The 11001-nt window shown below is 43.5% G+C and overlaps 1 protein-coding gene across 3 annotated transcripts in view; it reads right to left on the bottom strand.

Moving 5' to 3' along the window:
* The window catches only part of B9D1 (B9 domain containing 1), a 28558-nt gene extending 17778 nt beyond the window's left edge, over positions 1–10780 (bottom strand). The window contains exons 1-7 of one of the 3 annotated variants that reach the window (XM_048867027.2): positions 10590–10751; positions 10138–10206; positions 9003–9114; positions 8208–8304; positions 7502–7564; positions 4277–4344; positions 1758–4083 (exon numbers count right to left, since the gene is read on the bottom strand). In XM_048867027.2, the coding sequence (XP_048722984.1) occupies positions 3938–4083; positions 4277–4344; positions 7502–7564; positions 8208–8304; positions 9003–9114; positions 10138–10206; positions 10590–10667 (633 nt within the window). In that variant the 5' untranslated portion in view covers positions 10668–10751 and the 3' untranslated portion in view covers positions 1758–3937. Of the gene's footprint in view, positions 1–1757; positions 4084–4276; positions 4345–7501; positions 7565–8207; positions 8305–9002; positions 9115–10137; positions 10207–10589 lie in introns of those variants that run through there. The other 2 variants (XM_075117568.1, XM_048867028.2) reach the window with 2 other exon arrangements.
* Positions 10781–11001: the final 221 nt, after the last annotated feature.

Below are 11001 nucleotides of genomic sequence, written 5' to 3'. Positions count from 1 at the left end.
TGCAGAAATGAACGTTGTGCATGCAGAATTTCCTTTCCCCCCCAGAAATGGGCTGCAGTGCTGCTGACCGCCACTAGAGGCCACTGGACCCGGCGTAGAAGACACCAGGTGGGAGGGGGGAAGGGAGAGGGAGCTGGAGGGTTTCTGGCAGCTGCAGTTCCCAGCATGCCCTGAGGCAAGGAGACGGAAACTCCATGCAAGTTGGGACCAAGCATCAGGCTGTTTCTCCCTCTGGATCCCTGAGCTCTGGGGTGGGGAGGGGACTGGGTGTCTGGGCTGGGGGAGCCACGTCTGGCCTCTGGGTATGTGTGTGGCGGTATCTGGGCAAGGGGAGGACCCTGTGGCTGGGCTCTGGGGGGAGAGGGGTTGTGGGTGTCTGGCCCCTCAGCTGGGCTCTGGGGGCGGGGGAAGAAGGGGACAGAGAAACAGGAACTGGGTGTTTCTTTAACTCTCTACTCTTGGGGGAATTTTTGTATGTGTCCGTATTGTCACAGGCATACTTGCTGACAGGTATTTTGAAATAAATTACCAAAATAATTGAAACTGGTGTGATTATGTAGTATTATTTTGACAAATAAAAGTTGCAGAATTTTAAAATATTGTGCCCAGAATTTTAATTTTTTTGGCACAGAATGCCCCCAGGAGTACTTGTTCTCGGATTTGCCAGGAGTCATTGTAATTGGTATTTTGACAGCACAAGATGCATACATAGTGCTGGACAACAGACAAACTGTGCCAGACATTGAAACGTCCCTGCTCTGAAGGGCTTACCTACGAAAGGCACAGAACACCAAGACCTTGAAGAAAGGATTAAAAGAATGGGATGATCTTAAAGAGTCTACTAGGACACCGAAGGACCCTCAAGAAGCACAAAGATAACAGACAATGTTATAAAAATGTAGTTGACAGATGTGCGACCCATTTACAGTATTATCTAAAATGCAGACATTGTCTCTAAGGTATTGTGACTAGATAATGTTTTTGCAAATACACTGAATTGGAAAATATTTCTTCCCTCCTCCCACAATTTAGAGTGGTTAACTCCTGCATGTCACCAACGCCAAGAGAGAATTATTTCAATCCATCAGGTCATGATTTTACCTGGAGAGTGTGGCCAAGCAAGGCATGTTCTTAATAGCCTTTGCCGAAGGAGCCCTCACCTATCTCAGCCAAGAAAAGACAGCGGAAGATGGAAACAGGAGGAAGGAACAACGAACAACATAAATGGCAACTTCAAACTACTATGTGAAATCCCCTTAAAATTTGTAACTACATGAGCTCATGTACGCACAATGCCCTATAGTGCTGGATGTGAATAAACTCATTGTATCACTGTGGGAGTGAAGTTTAGACTTTTTCCTCAGTTTAATAGGGTACCATGCATGGAATCATCATGCAGTTTTGCTCTAGTTGGACAGGCACGTTAAATCATCTCAAGTGAGTAAAAATCTCCAGTGAATTATATTTCACTTGTGTTAAGTTATTTATCTCTGCTTTTCAAACATTTCATATCTGGTCTATCAAGGTACTTATATGGCTACCCTCACCACTGTAACCGACTATATATCTAAAAAAAACCCAGTCTCTCTTTCTCCTATAGCAGCCAATGAACAGGAAAAATAGTCTGATTAATTTGAGCTCAGTTGCGGCTTTGTTGTAGAACAGCTAATTATAATGGGTGTTAGTGTTATAATTCAAAAAGCAGAACGAAGAAAGAGAACAAGAGCTAATGTATGAAAGATACTCTGTGCACCATACATTTGTAAAATCATTTATAAAAGTACAAAATGATTAAGGAACAGACAAAATTCCAAGGTGCTTTACATTATCTTCATCATTTATATTTACAAAACACATTGTTCAGCTTTACATGCATAAGGAATTACAGTACTACAAGTAGTATGCTTTATTTAATATTACTATGGATGTGCAGTGGTTCAGAATGTGTTTTTCTTTGTGCTTGTTTTTCCAAAGGCTTTTTAATGTCTCAGTGACTTATAAATAAGGTGAAATAATACTAAGTCTGGTCTTCTCGTGGTATTTGAAGTCAAAATTTGCAAATCTATGTACCCAAATACAGTCTCTCAAATTGACTAAATAATCAGATGTCTCACTATGGATTTAAGTTCTGTAGTTTGGACACAAAGAATGGTGGAAAGATCATAAGAAGACTAGAGCTTGTGTTGCTTTGGACTAATAAATGGTTCCCCTAAGGGGAAAAAAGCACACAAAAGACAAAAAATATAAATATTTAGCTATTTGGGTTTATTCAACCCAAATGCAGAGCTCTAATATCAGCTTGTCCAAGAGTCATGTGAAAGGTCAGGGAAGGGAGGACATTCGGGGTATGTCTACACTGAAGTAAAAAACCTGTGGCACCGAGTCTCAGTGGCCAGGTCGGCTGACTCAGGCTTGGGCTACAGGGCTCAAATTGGCAGCGTAGATGTTTGGGCTCAGGCTGGCACCTGGGCTCTCAGACCCACCCCCCTTGCAGGGTCTCAGAACCAGGACTCCAGCCCGAGGCCAAACATCTATGCTGCAATTTTGTAATCCTGCAGCACAAGTCAGCTGACCTAGGCCAGCTACGGCCTTGCCCACGGGTCTTTTATTGCAGTGTAGACAAATCCTCAGAATGAAGGCCTGTCTTTGTACCCTCAAACTGCAGCCAGCTGAGAATAGTGTGTTAGCTTTGGTGCTGTTGCCATGTACTGTCATAAGAAACAACCTGATGACAATTTCTAAGGTTATACAAACAGTGAGGAAAACCTTCATAAATCAAACTTGAAATTCAGCACGTTATTTTCCTTACCACGTTTGTTGGTTATTGAAAGCCATGGTATAGGACCCATATAAACAATTACCTGCCTCACAGCCTATCCTGGACTGTCATTCGGATGCTGGATTTGTGATATCACACACATTTCACTGGCAAAAGGCTGATGCCATCATCACAGAGTTATTACTTTAGCTTATTGTGGAATTGAGCACACAGAAGAGCTGGGCTAAGAGGACAAGGGGAGAAGTACCTTCAGCAATAACAAAGAAAATGCACAAATTCCAAAAAGTTGCATAACCAGGAAGAGGTGGCCCTGACTGCTACTCCTGGCAATCCCTTACAGCAGAGGGGATCTGTAACAGCTTGGACCAGAGGATTCCCCTTTGCTTATGACTGAGTGCATGCCCTTTTTACTCAGGCTGCGTGCTCTTTTCCAGATCCTCACACTGTGATCTATTTCTCCCACAGTATCTGCACTTAAATCTCAATAGTGCCAATGAGAGGTAAATGCACGAAGCAAGGGGATATTAAACACTTAGCTCTCTGTAAACTCCTCCCGCACTTCCCCCTAAAACAAACCACTTTTTTGTTGCTGTTGGTGTGCTTAAGCTTGACTGGGGGAGGGGGAGGGAACTGGAACTGGAAGTGTCATTTTCTTGTGTCTCATAGTTTTTTTAAAAGCAAAAGCCAAACTGCTTTCATTGAAAATTTTGGAAGGATTTACTCTTACTGTATATCAAATATTTTAGCAAGTTAGTTCTAAAGCATTTTAAAATGGGATTATAACGGAAAACTGCAGTAGCAGCCTGAAGAAGAAATATTGCTTTGGCAGAAGAAAGTGCATGAATGTTTCACTGAAACATTCTCAGATTCCCTTCCTTTTGGAAGGTATGGCCATTTGAATTTCCCACTACCACTTCAAAAACATTAGTACACAAGTTTAGGCCTGCACTGATGTTTGGAATACATTGGAACTATTTTTTAAAAACAAATGTAAACTGGCTATTCATTACCTAAAAAAAAATGTACAAAAGGTTATGATAGAACGGTATTTTGCAACACACCTTATGGCTTGAGCTTTCATATTAAAATAGAAGATCAGTACAAGTATGGTGCTTGCCTCCCCTATGTGCCTTTGAAAACCTCCCACCCACCAATCATTTAATGGTTATGAATCCCATCTGTAAGAGACACTATTGAAGGGTTCTGCATGTCAGACGGGCTTACGTCATAGCCCAACTTCTTCATGTCTTTAGTCACCACATTGAAGGCAATGGTCACAAAGCCTTGGGATCGCACCGTGGTCACTAAAAATAGGAGGACAACACCATTAGCCAGTACAGCTGGTTGAACAGTCATTAGATGTCCAACAGAATACCAGGACATGGTTGTTTTCAATATGCTCAATTAACCTTCTAAAGCATTAACAAAGAAACGGAAAGGCCAAGATCTGGTCCATAGTCACAGAGGAGTTAGAGACAGTAATTCCTGATCATTTACCTTCTCGGCCTTCTCCCTGCGCTACCACTTTTGGGTCAGTGAACTCTGGGTGTCTTCCCATAAGCCAACTGAGAGAAGGAGAAAAGAAAACAACTCACTGACGTGTCACTTGGTAGCATTTAGGTGTGTTATAAGGAAGGTTCATCGTATGCACCGATATAAAAAAAAATATGTTTCCCCTTGTTCATAGTAGGAATTTTTAAAGCTTGATACATTTTTTTTTCTTTATACTTATCTACTTTGATCAAAGATAAATGTCACCTCTGGACTATTGACCACTATTTCTTTTTTCCTAATTTCACCTACATTCTATTAAATGTAAGTTATTTCTGAGTGAGGGAGGGTCAGTTTATGTCAAAGATATTTTAATAACACCTAACTTTAAGGATCTGGAGGGGACCTAATACTTTGCTATGCTGTGTAGTATCTGTGTAAACTGAATCCATTTGCATGTCATTAATTAGAAAAACAGCTATAACAAATACATATTGGACAGGGAAAAAGTTATGTCCATGAGTCCTCATTCAGGAGAAATTTGTGCAAGTCTATGCTGTACCATTCCTTTATAGATCGTGTTTTGGGTAGGTGGCCTAAAAAAATAAAAGCCTTTGGCTAACTTATTTACAGCAGTATTTTATGACTAATTTAAGGACAGATTGCGATACACCTGCTCACACTGGGCCCTATCCAATGTGCACTGAACACAGTGCAAGTCTTTCTGTTGACTTCATTGAGCATTGGACCAGGCACATTGAGTAATATCTTATGCTGCGAGAAGTCCCACTGAAATGAATGGGACTACTTACTTGTGGAGTACAGTACCACTAATGTTGAGGTGTCTATGATTCTATCACAATCTAATCCTTAAAGATTAGCATGCTAAAACTAGGAAGTGTTTACTCTCAGTGGAAGTTCTTTGTATAACCACAGTAAACCAGGGTTTAAATTTGCCCACAGATCATTAATTAAAATAATGTAAGGCCTCACCCCACTGGTTCTATTCTAGCTGCCCCATAAAGGAAAAGCTCAGTCATTGAAATATTATGAAATGCTTTCCTGCCTCTCCTCCTGATCCTTTCACTCATATTTTAAAATCCCTACTATCTATCGCATTTTTACGCTACTCTACCATAATGCAATTTCTAACACATTATACTGACAGTGCCATAACAGGCCAGCAGAAGGTTAAAAAAACTGCCCAGACTTTGGGAAGAATTCCTGTTTTTCTTTCTTTAATATACATCTCTGAGGCAGTACAGTTTGTTCTCTGGTGCCAGAAGTTTTCATCTGGCAAAAAGAGAAGTAGGTGCAGTGCGGTCATGATTATACTACATCCATGTGTTTATTAAAACATACAGAGGCTAACCTGCCTTACCTGATTACAACTCTCTCTCTTTAAACTCAGCTATATTCCTACTGTTGCAAAGCTGTTTTACGTCTTAACTCCATGTTATGCACTACTAAATTGCTTAACCTAGTCAACAAATAGCCCAAATCATTCCACAAGGTGTTTCTATCCCGCATGGCCGGTATATTTCAAACTCTATTGTCAGAGACATTAAAACAGCTGAATCTAACGGAGGGCCCTGTGATATTTCACAAACAAACTCTGGGACTCTATAAAATGTTTCCCTCTGGACCACTGCTTTTAATACAGATTGACAAATCTGTCTGAAATGTTCAATTAGCTCAGAGAAAACAGTTACTACTGGAGTATGAATGATGGAATCTTCACTAAGAAAGCCTAGAGGGTACTGCGCCAATGTGTGTGGCCCTTTACCAGACAAGGAGGAAGGGACTAGTGGACAATTCAGTTTAGAACAATTCTGAAGAACAGGGAGACCAAATCTGGATTCACTGCACAATGCAGTGTCTAGATCAGCTGTACATAACCTCAAAGAGCCATTCCTTTAACAGAGTTGCAAAAAGCCATACCAAATTACATGTACCACACAATAGTTAATATATGTTAATCAGAACAGATAAAGCTTATAACAGGAGCAGCAGTATTGGGGCTCAGGCAACCTCTAACAGTCCCACGTCATCACCAGTTTCAAGAAGCCAAATTCTGTCAATGTCCTAACCATCTACAGCTTGTTTCAATGTGTAATTTCCACCCACCACAGCTGGTCAGTAGCACAAATTCAGAATTAATCAGTTGGAGTAAGAGCAAATATGAGTTTTTCCAGCAATCAATGTATCATTATCAGGATGTCACCTGACAATTTACTAAAAACCAATAAAAGAGCCACCTGCAATGCAAGGATCAATGGCTACTGATTGAATGCATCTTGCCTTCTGATTTTATTGCACAAAATGTAATCTAATTACTAAAACAGATTAGATTTTTAAGTGGACAAGTTGCACCCACTGCAGCAGGATATGGGATGTCCTATTTTCTACAAACATTTCCTGTGAAGCCCAGTGTCTTCATCATTTCTGGCTCTTAAATACTGAGATTTTATGCCAGGATGGAGGAAAAAAAATGAGGGAGAAAAACAATAAAAATTCATGTATATAGATGAAAGAGGCAGTTACTGTTCAAGAAAAAGAACAGATTACAACCAATAAATGCAGACACTCATTCTTAGAATGTAAAAATGTCCCTTGTGGAACAGTCCAATTATATTTTTAAAACATATTATGCTGTACTTAACATTCTGCATCCTCATAATGCTTGTTTTCATTATGGGTAATTCCTGCAGCAGATGTTGCTGAATTACATGAAGAAAAATAAGTGTAATACTAGTGAAATCTATTCTAGAAATAAATGAGTGTGTTTACGTCAATTCTACATAGGAAGCCAGTTTGGTTTGAACTCTTACTCGCACAATTTCATCGGTGTCAATGTTTTTTCTTTTGGAAGCTTCAGAGAATAGAAGGGAATGTGTGGTTGTTTGCCTTTGCTATCATTTGGTGGCTACTTTTCAAAAAGACATAGCTCTATCTTGGCAGGAATACAGCAAGTGCTTTTCAAATTCACACTTTCAAATGCATGGATAACAAAAAGGATGAAGTTACAGAGCATTACTCCAAGCAGATTGCTAATGTTAAATTTTAAAGTAAGGCTTTGATGGATAAAAACCACATTGTCCATGAAACTCATTGGAATGTCTTTAACCCTACAAAAACTCACAAGTGCGTGCACATTGAGTAGTCAGAGACACCACCAATTAAAACAAAAATGTCTTTTCCCATGTTACTAACACCACCTTTGAGTATTACCTTGTAATTTTTTGCAGCTTAGACGTGGATTCTGGAACAAACATAGGAATGGTTCTTCTATGACTGAAATGGAATTGATAAAGAGAGAGAACTTATTGATGAACTGCACCAAATGCCAATTTCCAATACTCCTGCATTTACTGTGATAATGAAAGTCCAAATACAGATTTAAAAAATCAGGTGAGACATCCACAAGTAACTTGTAAGTAATGAACTCAAACTTTCCTATGTACAGCTTGCATGGGGAACTTGCAAAGGGCACAAGAGATAGGCCAGCTAGGAGAGCACCTTCATACCCAAAGTACAGTCCTCCCGACAGACCGGACAGTGTTGAAATGAAGACTTGCAGGCCCAGATCCTCCAAGGCATTTAGGTGCCTAGCTCCCACTGAAAGCAATGGGGGTTCGGTGCCTCAATGGCTTTGAGGATCTGGGACAGTGTGTTCAACTGCCCTCCCCCATCCACAAGTTAAAACTAAACCTGCACTGAATAAAAAACATCAAGGCTCAGGTCCAATGACCAAGGGTTTGTGCCAGAGAATAGATTCCATACCCATGGTGTAAGCAAGCTATAGAGACACTTGGGGGGGGGCACTTATTTTGGCTCTGATTATTTTACTTTAGAAAATACAACAAGAGGCAGCTGAGATCAAATTGTATTTGGGAGGAACATTTGAAACAGAAACAATAACCACTCATTAACCCACCTTCCAGGTATGAACGGAACATGTACAGCTCCATAACCTCGGACGACATCATTTCCAAAAAGATCAGGTCCATAGACACTTACCACTATTTGTGGCCCTTAAAAAGAAAATAGGAGTTAATATAAGGGCAAGGACAAAGAAGGAGATGGATTTGGCCCTGTAATTTCTTAAACTCATTCCTAACTTACTACTATTTAACATTACCTGAAAGCAACTATAAAGTGTCAAGAACTGCAGGTCCAAAAATGTATTTATCTATCTGTATTAGGGAACTAAAAGCCAGTGGGTATAAGAAAGCAAATGGTGTTAACTGTATTACTGAATTAGTGTAAAGCTTTCTGGTGTCTAAGAAATACTCTCATTCAGGAAAGGTAATTTTAAAAGATTAAAAGAAATATGGTGCCCCACAGAGTGCACAGAATCTACTCCAAGCAAGTTTAATTGCCAGAAATGATAAAGGGGGAGCCCACAGTAATTTCATCATGGGAAACTTCAAAAAATGAATTGCCTAAAGCACCATCAAGAGAAAACACAAACTGGACTCAGTAGAACAAAAGTAAAAAATGAATCTGTAATGTTGGGTTTTCCTTCATTCACAAGGCAAAAGGTGACATGCAGAACCATGCATATTTGTGACTCTCCAACAATTGCGGGGCATAGTCTCCCTTATTCAGGTCATGTCAGCATATGCTATGAAGACGCATCAAAGCGCTTTCAGCCTACTATTTCAGAACCACAATCTCCATGTACCAAGTACCTGTATTCAGCCACACATCTTCTTTGTGGTTTACTTACAGCCAGAGGGGTTGGTACTTTTAAAGGTGATGTCAATTGGAAAATTCCACACAAGGGCTTGCTGTGCATCTCTGTTTTTAGAGGTGATCTGAGATATTCCCTCTTCCAAACCCTAAAACAAGAGCTTACATATTGTACAAATACAAGCTGCTGATATTTACTCACATTACAGAGTGGAAAGTGCATATGCTTTTAGCGTATATAAAACTTCTTTGCCTGTTTACAGACAGACCATCAGGGCCAAGTTCCAGTCCCTGCCCCAAAGAACTTACATTTTTAATAACTAAAGCTCCTTCCCTTCAATTTGTAAATACAATATTTTGCATGTCCAAATGCAGGGTTGGCCATACAAATTGATGCAAAATTAAACCCATTTAAAATCTGACCCTTATTCATACTAATTTGCAAGTAGCTAATCTTATCAACATTTATGAAAAGCATTGACTGGATTCATAATAACTAACAGAAGTGTTTTGAATATGTAAACCACAAGACAAGGGAAAAGTATAACTAAACCAAGGGTCCGGGGTCCCCTGGTGGGTCATGAACAGATTTCAGGGGGCTCGCCAAGCCAGTGTTAGACTTGCTGGGGCTCAGGTCAGAAAACTGAAGCCTTGCTATGCGGGGCTGAAACCCAGGGCACTGAATCCTGCCACCTGGGGCTGAAGTTGAAGCCTGAGCAACTAGCGTTGCGGGGCCCCCTGTGGTGTGGGGCCCTGGGCAACAGCCTTGCTTGCTACCCCCTGATGCCGGCTCTGGCTTTTATATGCAGCAAAAAGTTGTTGTGGCACATCGAGTTTTTATAACATGGGGGGGGGGGGGGGAAAGAGGAGGGAGGGCGGCCTCAGAAAGAAAAAGGTTGCGAACCCCTGCACTAGACCTATTGTGCGTTTTTCCTGAGTTATATGTATTATTTGTATTAGTGTAGCACCTAGGAGGCCCAGTCGGGGACCATGACCCCACTGTGCTAGGTGCTGTACAAACACAGAACAGACGGACAGTCCCTGCCCCAGGGAGCTTACACTGCGAATACCCACCAGCCTAAGCCAGTGAACTCCACCCCGCCGCGCGGTACGGGCTTTGGGGCCCCGGCTCCGGGAGGCCCAGCCGAGGGCAGCCGCAGCGGGGCACTTACCGTGGTGGGGGCCCAGTCGGGGCCGTAGACGAAGCAGTACTTGCAGTAGAGATCGTCGAACTCGGGGAACTGGAGGAGAAACGGAAGAGAAGGTCACTGGCCCGGGGGGGGGGAGCCCCATCCTGTCACGCGGCCCCCTGCCCTGGACCGGCTGGGGGCTCATGCCTCAGCTCGCCGGTGCGCTGGGGCCTTTCCCTGGGCTCGCCCTGGCTCTGAGCAGAGCCGCGGAGTGTGTGTGTGTGGGGGGGCAATGGCACCGGGAGGGGAGATGCCCCACAAGGCCCCCCGATCCCCCGTGGAGGTCGAGGCGTCTCCAGCGCGCCCCTCACCGTGGCCCCCGGCCGCGCTCTCGTTCCGCCGGCACCCGGCGGGGGAAAGGGGGGGGGCGCCAGGCTCCTGCCAGCCGGGGCCAGAAACGGGGCGGGGGAGCGCGCCGAGCCTAGCCCGCTTACCCGGGCGCTTTCGATCTGCCCGTTCACCATAAGCAGGAAGACGGTCGGGGCTGGGGTTGCGGCGGCGGCGGCTGCCATGGCGCCGGGGCCCGGTCCCGGCCCGTTGCTAGGGCCCGCTCTCCCGGCCCGCCTTGGATACCGGACGGCGAGGCGACCGGGACAAACTTCCTGCCAGCGAGCGCAGCGCGAAGCGGGCGGGCGCTCAAGGGGCTGCGCAGGCTCTCAGGGCTAGAGCCTTGCTTCTCCCACCCCCCCCCCCCCACCTCAATACTCCCCTTTGGGATCCCGCCCCAGGACAATGGGGTGCTACCCCTACAAGGAGAGGGCCCTCCCACACTCCCACCCCAAATGGGGGGGGGCTCTTTCCCCTGCCCACGGCCTCCAGTGGGTGGGGTGCCGGGCACCCCGGGGC

Source organism: Caretta caretta, chromosome 10 (assembly GCF_965140235.1).
Source record: "Caretta caretta isolate rCarCar2 chromosome 10, rCarCar1.hap1, whole genome shotgun sequence".
Taxonomy (NCBI): Eukaryota; Metazoa; Chordata; order Testudines; family Cheloniidae; genus Caretta; species Caretta caretta.
The sequence above is the reverse complement of the archived record's forward strand: the minus strand, read 5'-3'. Positions and strand labels throughout refer to the sequence as shown.